Below are 26334 nucleotides of genomic sequence, written 5' to 3' on the forward strand. Positions count from 1 at the left end.
CAAAAATGTGAAAGAGCCTCTGAAGGAAACTCAAGGTCATTAAGATTTTTTCCCCCCAGAATTAAAAGTTACTACACTAACAAAACATTTTTACAGAGCGCTTACAACAATGTGCTTTTGACCATAGAAAGGCAAGCTTAACTTAAAATCTATTCAACTAAAGAGATTTCTATGGTATCAACTCTTCCAAGAGGTTTTTCTCAAAAGGTAGAACACCATGGGGCACACCCACCTTGCTTCAATGGCATTTTTTAAGGGATAAAGAACAGAAAACAAAGAAAGGCATTTTGCAAATTCATTTTGGCAATTTGAAATCCCTAAATAAATAACAATGCAGCCAATGTTTTGGCACAGTCAGTCTTCTTTGAGCCCTCGAGGAAAGAATGCCAAAATGAATGTTCAAAATGGTTATTCACTGCAACTAAATAATACTGGGTGTAGAGCACAGGGTGTTGCCTTTGAAAATTGCTGATTCACATTAGCTTACAATAAGAGAGTTTGATTCATTAGGATATTTGTAGAACACTAATGATACAATATTAAGAAACCAGCACTTTGACAACTAACCCAACGTGTGAGAAAAAAGAACACTCTCAATTTTATCAGCTAAAAAAAAACCCCAAAAGTTAAAATTAAATATTAAAAGTTCTTATTAAAAAATACATTTCCCTGAACTTACTTTTATTACCTACTTGATGGTTTATAGACTTCATTAAGGAAATTAATTTCTAATAATTCCCACATGTTTGATCAGTTTTCCCAGTTGCCTCTGGATAGTGGTATAACCCAAATACTTGAAAGAGAATTCTTAAGAATAATGCTTCAAAACTAAGCAGGTGTCATCAGCAACTCTCTGATCTGAGATTAAATGTCTTTTGGTATAAATAAACAGTTTCAGAGTCTTTCCCTGAGTCATTTTTTAATATTACAAGTTAGCAGTCTGGGTCTTCCCTGGTGGCCCAGTGGCTAAGACTCTGCGCTCCCAATGCAGGGGGCCCGGGTTCGATCCCTGGTCGGGGATATAGATCCTGCATGCATGCCACAACTAAAGATCCCATGTGCCACAACGAAAATCCTGTGTGCCACAACTAAGACCCAGTGCAGCCAAAATAAATAAATAAATATTTAAAAAAAGAAATACTGGTCTTTAGTAGTCTTCCAACTACATGTTGTCTATCAAAGAAACATTTTAGATATAAGGATACATATCGATTCCAAGTAAAAGGATGAAAAAAGAGATTTCATGCAAATAGTAACCAAAAGAGCACAGGAGTGGCTATATTAGTTTCAGACAAAATAGACTTTGAGTCAAAAACCGTTACAAGAGACGAAGAAAAATATCATATAATGATAAAAGGGTCAATTCAGGGCTTCCCTGGTTGTGCAGTGGTTAAGAATCTGCCTGCCAATGCAGGGAACACAGGTTCGAGCCCTGGTCCGGGAAGATCCCACATGCCGCGGAGCAACTAAGCCCATGAGCCACAACTATTGAGCCTGCACCCTAGAGCCTACGAGCCACAACTACTGAAGCCCGCATACCACAACTACGGAAGCCCACACGCTTACAGCCCATACTCTGCAACAATAGAAGCAACTGCAATGAGAAGCCCGCAACTAGAGAAAACCCACACAAAGCAACAAGGACCCAATGCAGCCATAAATAAATAAATTTTATTTTTTTAAAAAGGGGTCAATTCACCAAGATTTGTTAAGTATTTATGCACCAAACCTCAGAGCTCCTAAATTAATGAGGCAGATGTTGAAAGAATTGAAGAGAGAAATACACAGCAACATAAGAGGCTTCAACACCCACTTTCAATAATGAACAGAACAACCATACAGAAGAATAAGGAAATATAGAAATTGAACAGCACTACAGACCAATCAGACATAACATATACACAGAACACTCCACCCAACAACAGCAGAACACATTTTCTCAAGTACACATGCAACATTCTACAGGATAGAACACATGTCTAGCCACAAAGCAAGTCTTAATAAATTCAAGAAGACTGAAATCATAATACACAGTATCTTTTCCAATCACAATGGAATGAAACTAGAAACAAATAGCACAAGAAAAACTGGAAATTTTACAATATGTGGAAATTAAACACGTGTCTTACAAAACCAATGGGTCAAACAAGAAGTCACAAAGGAAATTAGAAAATACCTGGACACAGATGAAAACGCGAAATGCCAAAAAACTTATGGACGCAGCGAAAGAAGTACTAAGAAGGAAGTTTATAGCCGTAAATGTATATATTAAAAAAAAGGCAAGATCTCAAGTAAGCAATCTAACTTGTACCTCAAGGAACTAAAAGAAGAACTAAACCTAAAGCAGGCAGAAGGAAGGAAATAACAAAGATTAGAGCACAGATAAATGAAATAGTCAACAGAAAAAAAAAAATCATGAAACTAAAAGTGTATTTTTCAGAAGATCAACAATATTGACAACCTCTTAGCCAGACTGACTAAGGAAAAAAAGAAGACTCAAATAATAAAATCAGAAATGAAAGAGGGAATATTACAACCAATGCCACAGAAACAAGGATTATAAGAGAATAAATACTATGAACAACTGTATACCAACAAATTGGATAGCCAAGAAGACATACATAAATCCCTAGAAAGACACAACCTACCAAGACTGAATCATGAAAAAATAGAAAATCTGAACAAACATATAACTAGCAAGGAGATTCAATCAGTAATCAAAAACCTGCCAACACAGAAAAGCCAAGGACCAGATGGCTTCACTCATCCTCAACAAAATACTAGCACACAGGATTCACAACACATTAAAAGAAGTATGTATACACCATGATCAAGTGGGAATTAACCATGAAATGTAAGGATGATTCAACACATAAAAATCAACCAATATAATACTTCACATTAACAGAATGAAGGACAAAACCACATGATCATCTTGACTGATACAGAAAAAGCAGTTGACAATGCTCAACACCCTTTCATGAAAAAGCACTCAACAAATCAGGAATGGAAGGAAACTAATCAATATAATAAAGGCCATTTATGAGGGCCCACAACTAACTCACACCACACTCAACAGTGTAAAACTGAAAGATTTTCCTCTAAGACCAGGAACAAGGCAAGAATGCCCACTCTTGCCACTTCTATTCAACACATTATTGGAAGTCCCAGGCTAGAGCAAAGAGACCCCAGGAATAAACTCTCACATACATGGTCAAATGATTTTCAGCAAAGGTATCAAGACCATTCAATGGGAAAAGGATAGTCTTTTCAACAACTGTTGCTCATAAAACTGGTTATCCACATGCAAAAGAATGAAGTTACACTCTCACCTAGCAACATACACAAAACTCAACTCTAAACGGACCAAAGACTTAAATGTTAAGACCTAAAACTATAAAACTCTTAGAAAACTCAGAGCAAAAGTTGCACAACAGCAAATTTGGCAGTGATTTCCTGGATATGATACCAAAGGCACAAGCAACAAAAGAAACAACAGACAAACTGGATTTCATGAAAATTTTTAAATTCTGTATATCAGAAGACACCATCAACAGAGTAAAAAGGAAACCTGCTGTATAGCACAGGGAACTCTACTCAGTGCTCTGTGGTGACCTAACTGGAAAGGAAATCCAAAAAAGAGGGGATATATGTATACATATAGCTGATTCACTTCACTGTACAGCAGAAACTAACACAACACTGTAAAGCAACTACACTCCAATTTTAAAAAAAAAAGAGTAAACAGGCAACCCACAGAATGGGGGAAAATATTTGAAAATCATGTATCTGATATGGGATTAATATCCATAATATATAAAGAACTCAAACTCAAAAACAAAAACAAAACAAAACACCCAATTAACCAATTATCAAATGGGCAAAGAACTTGATGAGCCATTTCTCCAAACATATACAAATGGCCAATAAGCACATGAAAAGATGCTCAACATCACTAATCATTAGAAAAATACAAATCAGAACTACAATGAGGGACTTCCCTGGTGGTCCAGTGGTTAAGACTCTCTGCTCCCAAAGCAGGGGGCCCAGGTTCGATCCCTAGTCAGGGAATTAGATCCCACATGCCACAGCTAAGAGTTCACAAGCCACAACTAAAAGATCCCACGTGCCGCAACTAATACCCAGTGCAGCCAAATAAATAAATAAATATTTTTAAAATAAATTAATAAAATAAAATAGATAACCAACAAGGACCTACTGTAAAAACAATTTTAAAAAACCTACAATGAGACATCACCTCACACTCATCAGGATGGCTGCTATCAAAAACAAAAAAAAGGAAGAGAGAGAAAATAACAAATGTTGGTGAAGATGTGGAGAAACTGGGACCCTTGTGTCGTGTTGGTGGGAATATAAAATGGTGCAACCACTGTGGAAAACAGGAGGGAGTTTCCTTAGAAAACTAAAAATAGAACTACCACATGATCTGGCAATCCCACTTCTGAGTATATATCCAAAAGAACTGAAGGCACCGTCTCAAAGAGATATTTACAAACCCATGTTCACAGCAGCACTACTCACAATAGCCAATAGGCAGAAACATTCCAAGTGTCTTACTAACTGATAAAGGGATAAACAAAATGTGATACAAAAAGGATTCTGGAGAACAGAGATGTGGAGATCATCTTCCTCCCCACAGTTACACCAGAAATACATCTACACGTGGAACTACTCCTATAGAACACCCACTGATCGCTGACAGAAGACCTCAGACCTCCCAAAAGGCAAGAAACTCCCCACGTACCTGGATAGGACAAAAGAAAAAAGAAAAAACAGAGACAAAAGAATAGGGATGAGACCTGCACCAGTGGGAGGGAGCTGAGAAGGAGGAAAAGTTTCCACACACTAGAAGCCCCTTCACGGGCAGAGACTGCGGGTGACAGAGGTGGAAGCTTCAGAGCCACGGAGAAGAGCGCAGCCACAGGGGTGCGGAGGGCAAAGCGGAGAGATTCCCGCACAGAGGATCGGTGCCGGCCAGCACTCACCAGCCCGCCAGCACTCACCAGCCCGAGAGGCTTGTCTGCTCACCCGCCGGGACAGGCGTGGGCTGGGAGCTGAGGATCGGACTTAGGTCGGATGCAGGAGAGGACTGGGGTTGGCTGCGTGAACATAGCCTTAAGGGGTTAGTGCACCACTGCTAGCCAGGAGGGAGTCCAGGGGAAGTCTGGAGCTGCGAAGAGACAAGAGACTTTTTCTTGCCTCTTTGTTTCCTGGTGCGAGACGAAAGGGGATTAAGAGCGCTGCTTAAAGGAGCTCCAGAGACGGGCGCGCAGCGCCGACCCCAGAGACGGGCATGAGACGCTGAGGCTGCTGCTGCAGCCACCAAGAAGCTTGTGTGCGAGCACAGGTCACTATACACACCTCCCCTCCCGGGAGCCTGTGTAGCCCGCCACTGCCAGGGTCCCGTGATCCAGGGACAACTTCCCCGTGAGAACGCACGGCACGCCTCAGGCTGGTGCAACGTCACGCCGGCCTCTGCTGCTGCAGGCTCGCTCCGCATCCGTACCCCTCCCTCCGCCCGGCCTGAGTGAGCCAGAGCCCCCAATCAGCTGCTCCTTTAACCCCGTTCTGTCTGAGTGAAGAACAGACGCCCTCAGGCGACCTACACACAGGGGCGGGTCCAAATCCAAAGCTGAACCCCGGGAGCTGTGTGAACAAAGAGAAAGGGAAATTTTTCCCAGCAGCCTCAGAAGCAGCAGATTAAATCTCCACAATCAGCTTGATGTACCCTGCATCTGTGGAATACATGAATAGACAATGAATAATCCCAAATTGAGGAGGTGGACTTTGGGAGCAAGACAAATAATTTTTTGCCCTTCTCCTCTTTTTGTGAGTGTGTATGTGTAGGCTTCTGTGTGAGATTTTGTCTGTATAGCTTTGCTTTCACCATTTGTCCTAGGGTTCTGACCGTCCGGTTTTTCTCTTTTTCTTTTTACTTAAAAAAAATTTTTTTTCTTAATAATTATTTTTATTTTAATAACTTTATTTTATCTTATCTTACTTTATTTTATCCTCCTACCTTCCTTCCTTCCTTTCTTTCTCTCTTTCTCTCTTTCTTTCTTTCTATTTTTTCTCCCTTTTATTCTGAGGCGTGTAGATGAAAGGCTCTTGGTGCTCCAGCCAGGGATCAGTGCTGTGCCTCTGAGGTGGGAGAGCCAACTTCAGGACAGTGGTCCACGAGACCTCCCAGCTCCATGTAAAATCAAACCACGAAAATCTCCCACAGATCTCCATCTCAACACCAAGACCACACCCAGCTTCAGTCAATGACCAGCAAGCTACAGTGCTGGACACCCTATGCCAAACAACTAACAATACAGGAACACAGCCCCATCCATTAGCAGAGAGGCTGCCTAAAATCATAATAAGGCTACAGACACCCCAAAACACACCACCAAACGTGGACCTCCCCACCAGAAAGACAAGATCCAGCCTCATCCACCAGAACACAGGCACTAGGCACCTCCACCAGGAAACCTACACAACCCACTGAACCAACCTTAGCCACTGGGGGCAGACACCAAAAACAATGGGAACTACAAACCTGCAGCCTGCGAAAAGGAGACCTCAAACGCAGTACGATAAGCAAAATGAAAAGACAGAAAACCACACAGCAGATGAAGGAGCAAGGTAAAAACCCACCAGACTTAACAAATAAAGAGGAAATAGGCAGTCTACCTGAAAAAGAATTCAGAATAATGATAGTAAAGATAATCCAAAATCTTGGAAATAGAATAGAGAAAATGCAAGAAACATTTAACAAGGACCTAGAAGACCTAAAGAGGAAACAAGCAATGATGAAGAACACAATAAATGAAATTAAAAATATTCTAGAAGGCATCAATAGCAGAATAACTGAGGCAGAAGAACGGAAAAGTGACCTGGAAGATAAAATAGTGGAAATAACTACTGCAGAGCAGAATAAAGAAAAAAGAATGAAAAGAACTGAGGACAGTCTCAGAGACCTCTGGGATAACATTAAATGCACCAACATTCGAATTATAGGGGTCCCAGAAGAAGAAGAGAAACAGAAAGGGACTGAGAAAATATTTGAAGAGATTATAGTTGAAAACTTCCCTACTATGGGAAAGGAAATAGTTAATCAAGTCCAGGAAGCACAGAGAGTCTCATACAGGATAAATCCAAGGAGAAATACGCCAAGACACATATTAATCAAACTATCAAAAATTAAATACAAAGAAAACATATTAAAAGCAGCAAGGGAAAAACAACAAATAACACACAAGGGAATCCCCATAAGGTTAACAGCTGATCTTTCAGCAGAAACTCTGCAAGCCAGAAGGGAGTGGCAGGACGTATTTAAAGTGATGAAGGAGAAAAACCTACAACCAAGATTACTCTACCCAGAAAAGATCTCATTCAGATTTGATGGAGAAATTAAAACCTTTACAAACAAGCAAAAGCTGACAGAGTTCAGCACCACCAAACCAGCTTTACAACAACTGCTAAAGGAACTTCTCTAGACAAGAAACACGAGAAGGAAAAGACCTACAAAAATAAACCCAAAACAATTAAGTAAATGGGAATAGGAACATACATATTGATAATTACCTTAAATGTAAATGGATTAAATGCTCCCACGAAAAGACACAGACTGACTGAATGGATACAAAAACAAGACCCGTATATATGCTGTCTACAAGAGACCCACTTCAGACCTAGAGACACATACAGACTGAAAGTAAGGGGATGGAAAAAGATATTCCATGCAAATGGAAATCAGAAGAAAGTTGGAGTAGCAATTCTCATATCAGACAAAATAGACTTTAAAATAAAGACTATTACAAGAGACAAATAAGGACACTACATAATGATCAAAGGATAGATCCAAGAAGAAGGTGTAACAGTTGTAAATATTTATGCACCCAACATAGGAGCACCTCAATACATAAGGCAAATACTAACAGCCATAAAAGGGGAAATCGACAGTAACACAATCATAGTAGGGGACTTTAACACCCCACTTCCACCAATGGACAGATCATCCAAAATGAAAATAAATATGGAAACATAAGCTTTAAATGATACATTAAACAAGATGGACTTAATTGATATTTATAGGACTTTTCAACCAAAAACAACAGAATACACATTTTTCTCAATTGCTCATGGAACATTCTCCAGGATAGATCATATCTTGGGTCAATAATCTAGCCTTGGTAAATTTCAGAAAATTGAAATCGTATCAAGTATCTTTTCCAACTACAACACTAGGAGACTAGATATCAATTACAGGAAAAGATCTGTAAAAAATACAAACACATGGAGCTAAACAATACACTACTTAATAACAAAGTGACCACTGAAGAAATCAAAGAGGAAATGAAAAAACACCTAGAAACAAATGACAATGGAGACCCGAGGACTCAAAGCCTATGGGATGCAGCAAAAGCAGTTCTAAGAGGGAAGTTTATACAATCCTACCTTAAAAACAGGAAACATTCCAAATAAACAACCTAACCTTGCACCTAAAGCAATTAGAGAAAGAAGAACAAACAAACCCCAATTTAGCAGAAGGAAAGAAATCATAAAGGTCAGATCAGAAATAAATGAAAAAGAAATGAAGGAAACGATAGAAAAGATCAATAAAACTAAAAGCTGGTTCTTTGAGAAGATAAACAAAATTGATAAAGCATTAGGAAGACTCTTCAAGAAAAAAAGGGAGAAGACTCAAATCAATAGAATTAGAAATGAAAAAGGAGAAACAACAACTGACACTGCAGAAATACAAAAGATCATGAGAGATTACTACAAGCAGCTCTATGCCAATAAAATGGACAACCTGGAAGAAATGGACAAATTCTTAGAAATGCACAACCTGCCCAGACTGAGCCCAGAAGAAATAGAAAGTATGAACAGACCAATCACAAGTAATGAAATTGAAACTGTGATTAAAAATCTTCCAACAAACAAAAGCCCAGGACCAGACGGCTTCACAGGCGAATTCTATCAAACATTTGGAGAAGAGCTAACACCTATCCTTCTCAAACTCTTCCAAAATATAGCAGAGGGAGGAACACTCCCAAACTCATTCTATGTGGCCACCATCACCCTGATACCAAAACCAGACAAAGATGTCACAAAGAAAGGAAACTATAGGCCAATATCATTGATGAACATAGATGCAAAAATCCTCAACAAAATACTAGCAAACAGAATCCAACAGCACATTAAAAGGATCATACACCGTGATCAGGTGGGGTTTATTCCAGGAACGCAAGGATTCTTCAATATACGCAAATCAATCAACGTGATACACCATATTAACAAATTGAAGGAGAAAAACCATATGATCATCTCGATAGATGCAGAAAAAGCTTTTGACAAAATTCAACACCCATTTATGATAAAAACCCTGCAGAAAGTAGGCATAGAGGGAACTTTCCTCAACATAATGAAGGCCATATATGACACACCCACAGCCAACATCGTCCTCAATGGTGAAAAACTGAAACATTTCCACTAAAATCAGGAAAAATACAAGGTTACCCACTCTCACCACTCTTATTCAACATAGCTTTGGAAGTTCTAGCCACAGCAATCAGAGAAGAAAAAGAAATAAAAGGAATCCAAGTCAGAAAAGAAGAAGTAAAGCTGTCACTGTTTGCAGATGACATGATACTATTCATAGAGAATCCTAAAGATGCTACTAGAAAACTACTAGAGCTAATCAATGAATTTGGTAAAGTAGCGGGATAAAAAGTTAATGCACAGAAATCTCTGGCATTCTTATACACTCGTGATGAAAAATCTGAAAGTGAAATTAAGAAAACACTCCCATTTACTATTGCAACAAAAAGAATAAAATATCTAGGAATAAACCTACCTAAGGAGACAAAAGAACTGTATGCAGAAATTTATGAGACACTGATGAAAGAAATTAAAGATGATACAAATAGATGGAAAGATATACCATGTTCTTGGATTGGAAGAATCAACATTGTGAAAATGACTCTACTACCCAAAGCAATCTACAGATTCAGTGCAATCCCTATCAAAGTACCACAGGCATTTTTTACAGAACTAGAACAACAAATTTCACAATTTGTATGGAAACACAGAAGACCCCGAATAGCCAAAGCAATCTTGAGAAAGAAAAATGGAGCTGCAGGAATCAGGCTCCCTGACTTCAGACTATACTACAAAGCTACAGTAATCAAGACAGTATGGTACTGGCACAAAAATAGAAATATAGATCAATGGAACAGGATAGAAAGTTCAGAGATAAACCCACACACATATGATCACCTTCTCTTTGATAAAGGAGAAAAGACAGCCTCTTCAATAAGTGGTGCTGGGAAAACTGGACAGGTACATGTAAAAGTATGAAATTAGAACACTCCCTAACACCATACACAAAAATAAACTCAAAATGGATTAAAGACCTAAATGTAAGGCCAGACACTATCAAACTCTTAGAGGAAAACATAGGCAGAACACTCTATGACATAAATCACAGAAAGATCCTTTTTGACCCACTTCCTAGAGAAATGGAAATAAAAACAAAAATAAACAAATGGAACCTAATAAAACTTAAAAGCTTTTGCCCGCATACCACAAAAAGAAAAAAAAACAACTACAAATAGGACAACCATACGACCCAGCAATCTCACTACTGGGCATATACCCTGAGAAAACCATAATTCAAAAAGAGTTATGTACCAAAATGTTCATTGCAGCTCTATTTACAATAGCCAGGACATGGAAGCAACCTAAGTGTCCGTCAACAGATGAATGGATAAAGAAGATGTGGCATATATATACAATGGAATATTACTCAGCCATAAAAAGAAACGAAATTGAGTTATTTGTAGTGAGGTGGATGGACCAAGAGTCTGTCATACAGAGTGAAGTAAGTCAGAAAAAGAAAGACAAATACCGTATGCTAACACATATATATGGAATGTAAGAAAATAAAATGTCATGAAGAGCCTAGGGGTAGGATGGGAATAAAGACACAGACCTACTAGAGCATGGACTTGAGGATATGGGGAGGGGCAAGGGCAAGCTGTGACGAAGTGAGAGAGTGGCATGGACATATATACACTATCAAACGTAGGGTGCATAGCTAGTGGGAAGCAGCCGCATGGCACAGGGAGATCAGCTAGGTGGTTTGTGACCACCTAGAGGGGTGGGATAGGGAGGGTGGGAGGGAGGGACGGAGGGAGACGCAAGAGGGAAGAGATATGGGAACATATGTATATGTATATCTGACTCACTCTGTTGTAAAGCAGAAACTAACACACCATTTTAGAGCAATTATACTCCAATAAAGATGTTAAAAAAAAAAAAGTACAAGAGAATATTATTCAGCCTTAAAAGGAAGTTAATCTGTCACATGTTACAACGTGCATGAACCTTGAGGACATTAAGCTAAGTGAAATAAGCCAGTCACAAAAGACCAATAGTGTATGATTCCTCTTAAATGAGGTATCCAGATTAATCAAATTCACAGAAACACAAAGTAGAATGGTTGTTACTAGGGGCTGGGGTGAGAGGGAATGCGGAGTTGGTTGTTTACAGGTGCAGAGCTTCAGTTTAAGAGTTCAGGACATTGATTGCACAACAATGTTAACATATTTAACATTACTGAACTGTACACTTTAAAATGGTTAACGTGGTTAAGATGTTATGTGTATTTTACCACATAAAATTTAAAAAAAAATTTTTTTTTTCAAAAAAATCCCCACATAAACCAAAACAGAAAATTTCTTTATTTCTTTTACAAGAAATACTAAGGGAAGTGCCTAAGGGACATTTCAGAATGATAAAAGGGTCAATCCACCAAGACTACCTAATAATTAAAAATATATATGCACCTAGCATCAGAGCTCCAAAACACCTTAAGTAAAAACTAACAGAACTGGGAACTGCCCTGGTGGTGCAGTGATTAAGAATCCACCTGCCAATTCAGGGGACATGGGTTCGAGCTCTGCTCCGGTAAGATCCCACATGCTGCAGAGCAACTAAATCCGTGCACCACAACTACTGAGCCTGCGTTCTAGAGCCCATAAGCCACAGCTACTGAGCCCATGTGCTGCAACTGCTGAAGCCAGTGTGCCCAGAGCCCATGTTCCGCAAAGGGAGAGGCCACTGCAATGAGAAGCCCAGGCACCGCAGCAAAGAGCAGCCCCCACTCCCACAACTAGGGAAAAAGCACGCACGCAGCAACGAACACCCAACACAGCCAAAAATAAATAAATAAATAAGGTTATTTAAAAAAAAAAAACTAACAGAACTGAAGGAAAAAAGAGACAATCCAACAATAATTAGACCTCAATACTCCAGGTTCCAAAAGCAGTGGATGGATGGAGATTCTGTGGATGATTCTTGAACATTAAAAAAAAAACAACAGAGCAAATGTCAATGGCTCTCCTATATACCAGCAATGAACAACTGGAATTTGAAATTAAAAACACAATACCATTGGGGCTTCCCTGGCGGTCCAGTGGTTAAGACTCCACACTTCTGCTGCAGGGGGTGCAGGTTTGATCCCTGGTCAGGAAACTAAGATCCCACATGCCACATGGCATGGCCAAAAAAACCCTCAAAAAACAAAAAAACACCACAATACCATTTACATTAGCACCCCAAAAATTAAATACTTAGGTATAAATCTAACCAAATATATACAAGATCTACATGAGGAAAACTATAAAACTCCAGCAAAAGAAATCAAAAAGGAACTAATTAAATGCATGAATAGTCCTTTTTCATGGTTAGAAAGACTCAATACTGTCAATGTCAGTTCCTCCCAACCTGTTGTATAGATTCAATACAATTCCAATCAAAATCCAAGAAAATTATTTTGTGGACATTGACAAACTGGTTCTAAAGTTTATATGAAGAGTCAAAATACCCAGCATAGCCAGCACAAAATTGAAGAAGCCAAAGTGGGAGGACTGATACTACTTGACTTAAAGACTTACTATAAAGCTACAGCAATCAAGAGTGTGGTATTGGTGAAAGACTAGACAAACAGATCACTGTAACACAACAGAGTCCAGAAATAGACCCACATAAAGAAAACTGATAATTGACAAAGGAACCAAGGCAACGTAATGGAGCAAAGACAGTCTTTTCAACAAATTATGCTGGAATAACTGGACATCCACGTGCAAAAAGTGAATCTAGACACAGATCTTACCCCTTTCACAAAACTTAACTCAAAATGGATCATAGATGTAAATGCAGAATGCAAAACTATAAAAACTATAAAACACCTAGAAGATAATATAGGAGAAAACCTAGATCACCTTGGCTATGGTGATCACTTTTTAGGTACAACACGAAAGGCACAATCCCTGAAATAACTGATAAGCTGCACTCATCAAAATTAAAAACCTTTGTTCTGTGGAAGATAATGTTAAGAGAATGAGAAGACGAGCCACAGACTGGGAGATATTTCTAATAGACATATCTGATAAGGACTGTTAACCAAAATATACAAAGAACTCTTAAAACTCAACAATATGAAAACAAACAACTTGGTTAGAAAATGGGCAACAGACCACCAAAGAACATATACAACTGGAATAAGCATATGAAAAGATGCTGAGTATCATTTATCATTAGGGAACTGTAAAGTAAAACAATGAGACACTACTACCTACCTATTAGAATAGCCAAAATCCAAAACACTGACAACGAATGCTGCCGAGGATATGGAACAACAGGAACTCTCATTCACTGCTGAATGATGGTGGGAAAGCAAAATGGTACAGTCACTTTGTAAGACAATTTGGCAGTTTCTTATAAAACTAAACATGTTATTAGCATACAATCTAGTAATCAAACTCCTTGGTACTGACCCAAATGGACTGAAAAGATATGTCTACACAAAAACCTGCACATGGATGTTTAGAGCAGCTTTACTCATAACTGCCAAAACTTGAAAGCAACTAAAATATCCTTTAGTAGGTGAATGGATAAGATAAACTAGACAACGTAATATTATTCAGCACTAAAAAGAAATGAGCTGGGCTTCCCTGGTGGCGCAGTGGTTAAGAGTCCGCCTGCCGATGCAGGGGACACGGGTTCGTGCCCCAGTCCGGGAAGATCCCACATGCCACGGAGCGGCTGGGCCCGTGAGCCATGGCTGCTGAGCCTGTGCATCCAGAGCCTGTGCTCCGCAACGGGAGAGGCCACAACAGTGAGAGGCCCGCATACCGCAAAAAAAAAAAAGAGAAAAGAAATGAGCTACCAAGTCATGAAAAGACATGGAGAAACTATACTGTACCATAATGGTGGATACATGCCATTATACGTTCGTCAAAAACCATAGAATGTACAATACCAAAAGTGAGCCCTAATGTAAACTCTGGTTTTGGATGTCAATGTAGATTCATTGTAACAAACACACTCCACTCTGATGTGGGATATTGACAGTGGAGGAGGCTGTGCATGTGTGGGGGCAGGAGGTGGATGGGAAATCTCTGTACCATCTGATCAATTTTTCTTTGAACCTAAAACTGCTCTAAAAAATAGTCTGTTGAGGGAATTCCCCAGGGTGGTCTAGTGGTTAGGATTCCGTGCTTTCACTGCCAAAGGCACGGGTTCAGTCCCTGGTTGGGGAACTAAGATCCCACAAGCTGTGGGGTGCAGCAAAAAAAACAAACAAACAACAACAACATAGTCTATTGAAAAACAACCAAAACAAAAAAACCTCTGGTCCAGCAATGCAAGGAGTTAGGAAATCATCACTCCCATCCCCACAAAAAGAGAAAAAGCTGAACAAGTTGAAAATCAACAACTCTTCTTACATCCACCAGGGAACTGAAATGAAGGGCAAACTACATTCTCCCAAATTAGAGAGACAAACGGATACAGAGAATCACAACTTAATGGAACAGAATCCCAGAGCAGACACCACCATGGGGACCTGTACTAGGGTAGGCAAGCCTAAACTGTAATTGACAAATTGCTAGAGGCTCAGGGTAGACAACCCTGAGATTTAAAAGCTCCTGGGAAACAATCTTAGAGGGGCTCCCACACTTTATGAGTTTTACCTCCAGGAACTGTACCAGGTTCCACAGTTAAGATCAGAGAAAAATCTCCTCTCGCTCTGGCAGGGGGAGGGCAAAAGCAGCCATTTTGAAACAAGCCTAGAGTATTCTGTTCTTAACAAGACCTGCCCTCAAAAGAAACTATTTTACCAGAGCCTGGGGTTTTACCAGAGACTAAGTGATGCAGGGGAAGGGAAATACCCAACTCCAGCCCCCTTCTAGCTTTCCTGTCTCACCTAAGGGGAAAACAATGAGAAACCCTAGTGAAGATCACAGCCCAGGGAAAGTCCTAATAATAGGACTATAGAACACTTACCCTCCACCCACACCTTACCACTACATCAACAGGGCTCCTGATAATGATGGTATATGAATGAAAGAACAGCACAACTCATACCTTACTTAAGAAGTCCTCAGAGGGACTTCCCTGGTGGCACAATGGTTAAGAATCCGCCTGCCAACACAGGAGACACGGGTTCAAGCCCTGATCCAGGAAGATCCCACATGCCGCAGAGCAACAAAGCCCATGCACCACAACTACTGAGCCTGCGCTCTGAAGTCCACAAGTTGCAACTACTGAGTCCGTGTGCCACAACTAATGAAGCCCACGCACCTGAAGCCATCCCAACAAGAAGCCTGCGCAGCGCAACAAAGAGCAGCCCCCACTCGCCGCAACTAGAGAAAGGCCGTGCACAGCAACAAAGACCCAACACAGCCAAAAATAAATAAATAAAAATAAATTTATTTTAAAATTCCATATTTAAAAATAAAAAAAAAGAAGTCCTTAGAGAAATCCAAAGACAACAGGGGGAACAAAAACAAGGTCACCAGAGGAAATTTTAGCCTTTGACACCTACAGCTATAGCAAACAATAAACACAAAATCACCTCTAACCAGATAAACTTATAAAACTTCACATTAAAGGTCTATTTACTTCAGTTCCTTTCATATCATATTCATTCAGTACATGCCTGGCTTTCAACAAAAAAAATTACAAGACATACAATACATAAAACTAGTTTGAAGACACAAAGCAAGCATCAGAACCAGAATCAGATAAGGCAGACATATTCGAGTTTCAGTTTGTAAAGATGAAGACGTTTTGGAGATGGATGGTAGTGAAGATTACAAAACAGTGTGGATGTACTTAATGCCACATAAAAATGGCTAAAATGGAGAAATTCCCTGGTGGTCCAGTGGTTAGGACTCAGTGCTTTCACTGCTGGGCCCATGGCTTCAACCCCTGGTCGAGGAATTCAGATCCTGCAAGCCACGCAGCGCAGCCAAAATAAATAATTTTTTTAAAAAGTTAAAATGGTAACTTTTATGTTATATATATTTTACTTCAATTTTTAAAAAAAGAAAAAGAAATCAAGTTGGAAAAAAAGAAATGAGCTACCAAACCATGAAAACACATGGGAGGAAACTTAAATGCATATTGCTAAGTGAAGGAAGCCATTCTAAAAAGGCTACATAGGGACTTCCCTGGTAGCACAGTGGTTAAGAATCCGCCTGCCAATGCAGGGACACAGGTTTAAGCCCTCGTCTGGGAAGATCCCACATGCCGCAGAGCAACTAAGCCTGTGTGCCACAACTACTGAGCCTGCACTCTACAGCCTGCGAGCTACAACTACTGAGCCTGCGTGCACAATTACTGAAGCCCATGCACCTAGAGCCCATGCTCCGCAATAAGAGAAGCCACCTCAATGAGAAGCTCGCACACCACAACAAAGAGTAGCCCCCACTCACCGCAAGCAGAGAAAAAGCCCACGCGCAGCAACAAAGACCCAACACAGTCAAAAATAAATAAATTTATTTTTAAAATAAATAAATAATAAAAAATAAAAAGGCTACATACTGTATGATTCTGACTACATGACTTTCTGGAAAAAGCAAAACTGTGGATACAGTAAAAATATCAGCAGCTGCCAGGGTTTCAGAGGAAGAAAGGGAGGGATAAACAGGTAGAGCACACGGATTTTTTTAGGCAGTGAAACTGTTCTGTGTGATACTGTAATAGTGGATATATGTCATTATACATTTGTCAAAACCCACAGAATGTACAAAAAGTGGACTCTGATAAAAACATACACTTCAATTAATAATGTATCAATATCAGCTTACCGATTGTAACAAATGTGCCACCCTAATACAAGATGCTAATAATAGAGAAAACAGGGGAGGAAAAAGAGGTACATGAGAATTCTGTACTTTCTGCTAAACATAAATCTGCTCCCAAAAAAGTCTATTAATTAAAATGAAAAAAAAATGATAGCTACCTGTGACAAGACCAACAAGGAAATATAAGATGTGAATACTCTATAAACAAACTACGTCTATGGATATTATAGAGCACTCCAGCCTAGGGTAGCAGAATACACCTCAGCATACATGGAACAACTCCAGAACAGACCATATGTTAGGCCATAAAACAAGCCTCAAATTTTTTTTTTAATTTTATTTTATTGAAGTATAAGTGATTTACAATGTTGTGTTAATTTCTGCTGTACAGCACAGTGACTCAATTATACACATAAGTCTCAAATTTTTTAAATAACTGAAATCATGGAAAGTATATTCTCCAACCAAAATGGAATGAAATTAGAAATCAATAACAGAAGGAAATTGAGGAAATTAACAAATACGTGGAAATCAAGCAACAGACTCCTAAATAACCAATGGGTCAAAAAAAGAAATCACGAAGAGAATTTTCAAACATTTTGAGATAGACAACAGGCAGAAAACAACCCAAATGTCCATCAATTGATGAATGGATAAAAAAATGTAGTATATCCATACAATGGAATATTATTAAGTCATAAAAAAGAATGAAAAATTGATGTTATATACATGGATGTTTCCTAAAAACATTATGCTAAGTGAAAGAGTCCAGTCATAAGACCACATATTGGAATTCGCTGGTGATCCAGTGGTTAGGACTCGGTGCTCTCATTGCCAAGGCCCTGGGTTCGATCACTGCTGGGGGAACTAAGATCCTGAAAGCTGTGTGGCATGCACTACATGTTATATGATTCCATTTATATTAAAGGCCCAGAATAGGCAAATCTAAAGAGAGAGAAAGTAGATTAATGGTTGCTTAGCGGAATGGAAGCTAGAGGGGTGATAGCCAAAGTATACAGAGTTTCTTTTTGAGGTAATGAAAAAATTGTTCTAAAATTGTGGTGATGGCTGCACATATCTATTAATTTACTGAAACCACTGAATTGTGCATTAAAATTCAGGGTAAATTGTATGGTATTTGAATTATATCTCAACAAAACTGTTAAAAATGTTTTTAAATAAGCCAGGTAAGCATTCAGCACATTAAGTAAAATTAAATAAAATATATCTAGGGAAATAGTAAAAGATGAGAACTGAAATTAATGAATTAAATGATGAAAAGCAATAGAATTAAACTTAAATCTAAGAGCTGTTTCCTTGGATGAAAACAATTAACAAGACAAATCCATAGCTAGTCAGATCAAGAGAAGAATAAAACATAATCATATAAAATCTGGAATGAGAAATGGAAATAACCACAGATGCAGTAGAAAAAAATAAAGAATACTATAATTAACCAGAAACCCTTGCTGAAATGATTTTCTAGAAAAATCATAAATTACAAAATTAACCCAAGAAAAGTGAGAGAGTATATACAGATTATAACCCTGAAAGGAATCCAGAGGCACAGTAGTTTCACAAGTGATTATTTTTCAAACATGCAAGAAAATTTTACATTATTTAAACTGTTCCAAGACACAGAAAAATAAAAATCTTCCCAGTACCTTGCAGAAAAACGGCATAATTCTGATTCCAAATTTGACAAAGAAAGGTCAAGAAAACACTTTTAAAAAAACTTAAACCATTATCATTTATCAAATATCTACAAATAAAATCCAGCACTTCCTTAAGAGAAAAATACGCAATAACTGATAGTTTTTATCCTATAAGCACAAGAAAGGATTAATACTAAGAATAAAATCTGTATTAACAGGTCAAAAAAGATTAAGAATTGTACAGTGTAGATAAATTTGGAGATGGGGAGCAGGAAGGTGTAGGGGTTCAGGCCTGTGTTCTCTCCTTCTATGAAATGGTAACCTGTTGATAGGAGAATGCTGAACATTGGGTGAAATCTAGAGGAAAAGAGTGAAAAAGCAGGGCTTCCCTGGTGGCGCAGTGGTTGAGAGTCCGCCTGCCAATGCAGGGGACACGGGTTCATGCCCTGGTCTGGGAAGATCCCACATGCCGCGGAGCGGCTAGGCCCGTGAGCCATGGCCGCTGAGCCTGCGCGTCCAGAGCCTGTGCTCCGCAACAGGAGAGGCCACAACAGTGAGAGGCCCGCGTACCGCAAAAAAAAAAAAGAGTGAAAAAGCAGAAGCTGAAGGAGGAAACATAAAAAGATTTCCAAGCACTGTTGATGACCCATTTAAAAGTTGGAGACCAGACTTCCCTGGTGGTGCAGTGGTTAAGAATCTGCCTGCCAATGCAGGGGACGCGGGTTCGATCCCTGGTCCAGGAAGATCCCACATGCCATGGAGCAACTAAACTCATGCACCACAACTACTGAGCCTACATGCTGCAACTACTGAAGCCCATGCACTCTAGGGCCTGCGTGCCACAACCACTGAGCCCGTGTGCTGCAACTACTGAAGCACGCACGCCTAGAACCCAGTGCTCCACCACAAGAGAAGCCACCGCAATGAGAAGCCCTCTCACTGCAATGAAGAGTAGCCCCCACTCGCCGCAACTAGAGAAAGCTCGCACACAGCAATGAAGACCTAATGCAGCCAAAAAAAAAAAAAAAAAAGTTGGAGTCCAAGTGGTCAAAAGGTACAAACTTCCAGTTATAAGATAAATAAGTACTAGGGATGCAATGCACAACATGATAAATATAATTAACACTGCTGTATGTTATATACGAAAATTGTTGAGTAAATCCTAAGAGTTCTCAACACCAGAAAAAAATTTTTTTTCTATTTCTTTAATTTTCTAGCTATATGAGATGACTTATTGTGATAACCATTTCATGATGTATATAAGTCAAATAATTATGCTGTATATCTTAAACTAATACAGTGCTTTATGTCAATTATATTCAATAAAACTGGAAGAAAAGTAAATAAACAATAAAACTAAAAGAAAAAAAAAGTTGAAGACCAAGAATTTCTATGATACCAATCCACAGAATTGAATTATTTTCCCTAGCACAGTTCAGAAATTTAGGTTTAGGAATTACAAGTAGAGGTGTTTGAAATGGTCCATGTTGAATGGTCTGCAGGACCAGCATAAGACCAATACAGCAAGGGCTCACTTCCCTGAACTCAAAAAAACTTGGTTGTAAGGCGGGTCATATTTTGCATTGAACTTAAAACAGTTCCACGCCTTAGCTCAGTTTCATTAATAGGACTTGCAAACTTAATCAACACCTTACAGATCACCACTAGAACATCCTAATTGCCTACTAAGAGAGATACATGAGAGTGAATCAAATATTACAATTTTGTCATTTAACTTGAGACTAGACTGAATGAAATTAATGTTTCCTATCATTTGGTGTCTTCCTTTGAATACACTGAATTAAATACTACACAACAAACTCATCTTCAAAAATTTTATAGTTCAGGGCTTCCCTGGTGGTGCAGTGGTTAAGAATCTGCCTGCCAATACAAGGCACACGGGTTCCAGCCTTGGCCCGGGAAGATCCCACATGCCGCAGAGCAACTAAGCCCATGTGCCGCAACTACTGAGCCTGCACGCCTAGAGCCTGTGCTCCGCAAAAAGAGAAGCTACCGTGGGCTTCCCTGGTGGCGCAGTGGTTGGGAGTCCGCCTGCCGCTGCGGGGGGTGCGAGTTCGTGCCCCAGTCCGGGAGGATCCCGCGTGCCGCGGAGCGGCTGGGACCGTTGGCCATGGCCGCTGGGCCTGCGCGTTCGGAGCCTGTGCTCCGCCCCCGCTCACCGCAACTAGAGAAAGACCACGTACAGCAACGAAGACCCAACACAGCCAAAAATAAATTAATTTAAAAGAAATGTTATAGGGGCTTCCCTGGTGGCGCAGTAGTTGAGAGTCCGCCTGCCGAGGTAAGGGACACGGGTTCGTGCCCCGGTCTGGGAGGATCCCACATGCCGCGGAGCGGCTGGGCCCGTGAGCCATGGCCGCTGAGCCTGCGCGTCTGGAGCCTGTGCTCCGCCACAGGAGAGGCCAAAAAAAAAAAAAAAAAAAAAAAGAAATGTTATAATAAATTTCTAGCAAGAAATATATTAAAGTTTCTCCTTTAAACATTTTCCAACTTACACCAGTAAATCTTAATATGTTAGTGAACAAAAAATTATTTTAATACTCTTTATATCATCTTAGAACTACCTTTAATACAGCACATCACCCACACCTTCATATACCCTCCAAGGTAAATAGGACAATATCTGATTTCTCTCAAAAACAGAAACAAAACAGCTCTATGGAAAAAGCACTCTGGGCTCTAAGAAGCAATATCTTCTATTACACATAGATAGATCACTGTTAGACAGGATAATAATTTTTTCACACTGGCTGTAATAAGCGGTAAAGTGGTTTAATTAAAATCTTCTCGGAATATTAAATTTATACATTAATAGTTATTCAAACAAGAAGTCATAGAACAAAATTAAAGTTAGGAGACCTCATCCACAAGTGTGGCTTTAATTATGGTCCATATGTAGATAACTTACAACTTGACATGTCCAGCCCAGACCCCTCCTCTGATCTCTAAAACCAAACCCATAATCTTAACACCCATCCCAACCATCCCATCACCCCACCCCATGGCCACCACCCCTACCATAAACCTGGCCATATTTCAACCATTTATCCAATAACCTGACACCTTCTTGCCCTAGTGTTCCACATCTAATCCACTATTAGTGTAAAAATAATGTAAAATTAGTGTATCAGTGTGATTACTTTACCTCTTAAATATCTCTTGAATCAGTCTACGTTTTACTATATCCACCAACACTTCCTTATTCCAAAATACCATCATCATCATTTGCCTGGCAATACTGCAATGACCTCCTAATTAGCATCCCTGACTTATTAATGCAGCTCCCCACCCCACCCTGCTGTCAAAGCTGTTCTCTACTGTGCTACAAAGTGATCTTTCTGAAACACAAATCTTATCCTATACCCCTTTGTTTAAAACATTTTCAATGACTTCCCAGGATAAAGCTTCCAAATCCCTTGCACAGCACACAAAGCCTTGAAGTCTCTGCTCAACCCATACTGGCTTTTGGTTCCTTGACAATGCCACACTCTCTCTTACCGACAGTACCTTTCTATGTGCCTTTCCCTCAGCTGCAAAGCTCCTTCCTTTTCACTTCACCTAGTTGACTGTAACCTGTCTTCAGATCTCAGCTTGTCATAGCTTCCTCAGAGAAGCTTTCCCCAGCTTCACTGGCAAGATGAGATTCCCTTATTGAATGTTTTCAAAGCATGTTAGCACATATCAATTTTACTTTTATTTTTGTGACCCAACTGAATTTTGTCTGCCTCCCTCTTTAGACTGCGTACGCTAGAAAAGCAGAGACAACAAATGTTTGGGTTCACCAAGGTTCCACAGCACCCAGCACAATGTGTGGCCCATGAAGAATGCTCAATGATATATGTTCAGTGAACTCAGCACCAATTGGAACATTTACCAGGCAAAACAACAACTATTACTCTTTAATGATCAACAGTCTACAGCATCAATGTCCAGCAGAACTTTCTGTAGTGATGAAATTATTCTATATCTGCACTGTCCAATTACATAGCCACTAGTCAAGTGTGACTACTGAGCATTGTTCGTACAACAGAAGCACTGAATTTTTAATTTTATTTAATTTTAACAAATTAAGATGTAAGGAGCCACACGCTGCTATGACTACTGTATTGAACGGCACAGGCCTATATAGTCTTTCTTCTGTCTTTTCAATTGTTGTACCTTGTTGTTTTACTCTGCACAGTTGACATCTTGTCTAAGGAGCAGTCCTAGACAATAAACCTTAGGTTTCTTTTTGTCCCCACAAGGTACCTTTCACAGAATAGAAATTTCATAAATGTCTGATGACTAGATATCTGAATCGTATAGCAAACCTTTCCTTTGTCCCTGAAAAGGAATCAATTAAATGCAGTTATTTTCAAAATGATCTTCAGGAGGCAACCATAAAATCAGCTCTTTCTAGTTTTCCAGACAGTTGGGAGCTGCAACTTAAGCCTCCTGCGTTTCTAAGCCCCTCCTACCGGCTGGGGACCCCTTTATTGCTACAAACGAGAGGTCAGAGAAGCACAGTTGGCAAGAAGCCTCTAGAGACTAACTACTCAAAGGGTGCACAGAATCCACTCTGCTCCCTCAAGGGCAGTCCCGCCCTTCAGGCAAACTAATCTCCTAATTGTCTCCCCAACAAGATAGTCCCTGGGCAACCACTGTCTCCACTCCTACAACGCCCTTTTCCCCTCCCTCAGGGTATAAAGCCCACCTCCTCCCCAGAGCGTTTCTTAACCACCATATTGGCTCCTCTGAACATCTGGAGTAATTTTAAAAGCCCAGGGGAGAGAGGGAGGGTGGGGAGGTAACAAGAGAGATCTTTGCCTTGAAAGAACAGGAGACTTGGAGTAGTCGGCCAGAAGCCTGGGCAAGAGTCGGGGCCTAGGAGACGAAATGGCCCTACAAACCTTTAAAAGCACGCGTACTATTCGTCAGGCACCATGACAGTCAGAGAGCAAGAGGAAGCCCGCAAGGGAGAGCAGGCAAAGCGCTCAGGATCCACCCTGCCCGACCACGGCCCATACCCCTCCCCGACCCGGCTCACCTTCCCCAGGCTAGTCAGCTCGCCCTCCGAGCAGCGGTGCCTCGGGAGCGACGGCTGAGGCAAAGTCCGGCCGGGGTGCGCCTGCAGCCAGGCCTTGGCCTCCTCATCCTCCTCGTCGTCCGTACTCTCCCGACGCTGGCTCTCGTGGTTAAAATCCGCGTCCGGCTTCCGTCCCTCCTCTTCCTCCATCTCCTCCGCCATCACCACGTCGTACTCGTCCAAGTTCTCCGCCGCCTCCTCCTCCTCCTCGAGCTCTCCTGGCCACGGTATGTCCTCTAGCTCCATATTGGCGTCTAGCTCCAGGAAGCTGAAGAGGAGGAGGGGGAGGGGGAGGAGGGAGGGAAGGGAGGGGAAGAGAGCCTACTGGCGGTTGTGGCCGCGCGCAGGCGCGGAGACCGCCGACGCCTCGCGCCGGCGCCGCGCGGACTGGTCGGGGCAGGGAGTGCGCGCTCTTGTTGCTAAGGGTGCCCCGCGGGGACAGCGGGAAGTTCAGAGGGGCGGAGCTGCTGACAGGCGACGCCGACGCCTCGCCCCTGTCACGCGATGGGATCTTGCTCACAGTACTGTAAGCTCACAATGAACCCGGACTGGGCTTCTGTCGGAAGAGGGGAGAATTCAGTCCTCGGCTGGGCCGGGCCAAAATTGAATTTTGCCCCTGCACAGAGGGACGATCAGACCCTCGGACAAACCCAAAATAATCAAACCTAAAAATTATAAATTTTTAAAGGTTGAGTGCCTAATGTATGACAGGCTGTATCATGGGCACTTGAACCTAACAGTGGAAAAGTGTCAGAGGCAGTAGAGGGTTAAGTAAGAACAGGGCTCTGGTATCAGTAAGATGGGACTGAATCCAAACATGGCCACTTAACAGCAGTGAGACTAAGCCTCTATGAAATGAGGTAATAGGCCCTCGCATAGGATGGTTGTGATAGTTAAGGGAGATAACCAATATGAAGGACTTAGTGGTAGGTATTATTTGTTGATTATTGTACAGTAACATTAAATGCTTACAGTTCTGTGAGACAAGTATTATTACCATTTTGTATTTGAAGAATCTAAGCCTCAGAAAAATAACTTGCCCAATGTCTCTTACCTCGTAAGGGGCTGGCAATGCCATCCCAGGCCTTCTGTAAGTCCAGTAGTTGCCCTTGCCCAGACCTATCAGCTAAAAAAGGACAAAAGAGCAAATATTTATACTGATAGTACCTACATTTGGGGGTTAGTCAATGATTTCAAAATGCTTTAAAAACAAAGATTTCCTTATCACTTAAGAAGCCCTATGAAATGAATGGCAAATTAAAGAATCTTGAGATCCTTTGCTATTATCTAAGGAGATAGCCACAATTAAAGTGGAGTCCAGCAAAAAATTCTTCACGGTATTACCCACAAAAGCAGAGATAAGTTGGCAACCAACATTGGTGGCATAAATTAGGGGTATTGCCAAGGATGTAGGTCCTATCTGCCAATGACTCAATCCTGGCAAAACTATAAAGCTAGAATATGGGCTGGAGCCCAAAGCCTCAGTGCTCCTTTGAACACCTCGAAATGAACTGAGTACATACAAATACAATTCTTTTTATGGTAGATTGAAGATGTTCCCTGCTGGAGAGCTATGGCTGTAATGGTGGGGAAAAAATTGCTTGGTTTTATATTTCTGACTTGAGAAATTCCAATGTACCTCTCCAGTAACAGGGTCACACATTTCACTGACACTATCATTAAGTAATTCTGTAAAGCTTTACCATTTACTTAGAAACTTCACTGTCCTTATCATCTACAAATGTCAGGAAAAATAAAGGGAACTAATGGAATTATAAAACTAATTATCAAAGCTCTCAGAAACCCTCAGACTTCCAAGACCCAAAGAACTTCTGTTTACCTTGATAGCAATAACATGAACCATTCTAGGATATACATATCTCCTTCTGAGTTAATAATAGGCTGCCTCATGTATTTGGGAATTACTTCCAGTACTAGATTCTACCTTGATGCAAGCTGATATGACTAATTACTGCAGGGAGCCCACACAATAACTACTGCTTTATGAACAATAGGTAGGAGCTGCATTTCCAAAGCACCCACCTAAGCAAACTTTGCATGACCTCAAAGCTGGAGATTTGATCTTTCTGAAAAAAACATCAGAAGAAAACTTCCCATGAACCTCGATGGAAAAGACTTATTAGGCACTGCTAACAACTGACTCAGCAGTAAAATTCCAAGGCATTGATCTTGGGTTCACGTTTCCCAGCTAAAAATACATGCATCATTTTTGCCTGACTACTGGACGTCCATTCCTTTGGAAGACTGAAGATCCTTGGGAATTCTCCAGAAGCTGCTGATTATAGAAATGGACAGCTTGACCCATGACAACAGAAAAAGATTAACTTTCTGATTCTTCAGCATCCTTTACCCTACCACTAATCTTGCCTATTATTGTACTTTAACAACTAACAAAATGATTTCT

General features: G+C 40.5%; 1 protein-coding gene across 16 annotated transcripts in view; it reads right to left on the bottom strand.

Moving 5' to 3' along the window:
* Positions 1 to 24261, bottom strand: part of ALMS1 (ALMS1 centrosome and basal body associated protein) — a 260107-nt gene extending 235846 nt beyond the window's left edge. For 3 of the 16 annotated variants that reach the window (XM_073791243.1, XM_033838239.2, XM_073791239.1), the window contains exon 1: positions 23871 to 24204. In XM_073791243.1, coding sequence (XP_073647344.1) covers positions 23871 to 24155 — 285 coding nt within the window. In that variant the 5' untranslated portion in view covers positions 24156 to 24204. Of the gene's footprint in view, positions 1 to 23870 lie in introns of all 16 variants that reach the window. The other 13 variants (XR_004521725.2, XR_004521724.2, XM_073791240.1 and 10 more) reach the window with 9 other exon arrangements.
* Positions 24262 to 26334: the final 2073 nt, after the last annotated feature.

This window comes from Tursiops truncatus, chromosome 14 (assembly GCF_011762595.2).
Source record: "Tursiops truncatus isolate mTurTru1 chromosome 14, mTurTru1.mat.Y, whole genome shotgun sequence".
NCBI classification, from domain to species: domain Eukaryota; kingdom Metazoa; phylum Chordata; class Mammalia; order Artiodactyla; family Delphinidae; genus Tursiops; species Tursiops truncatus.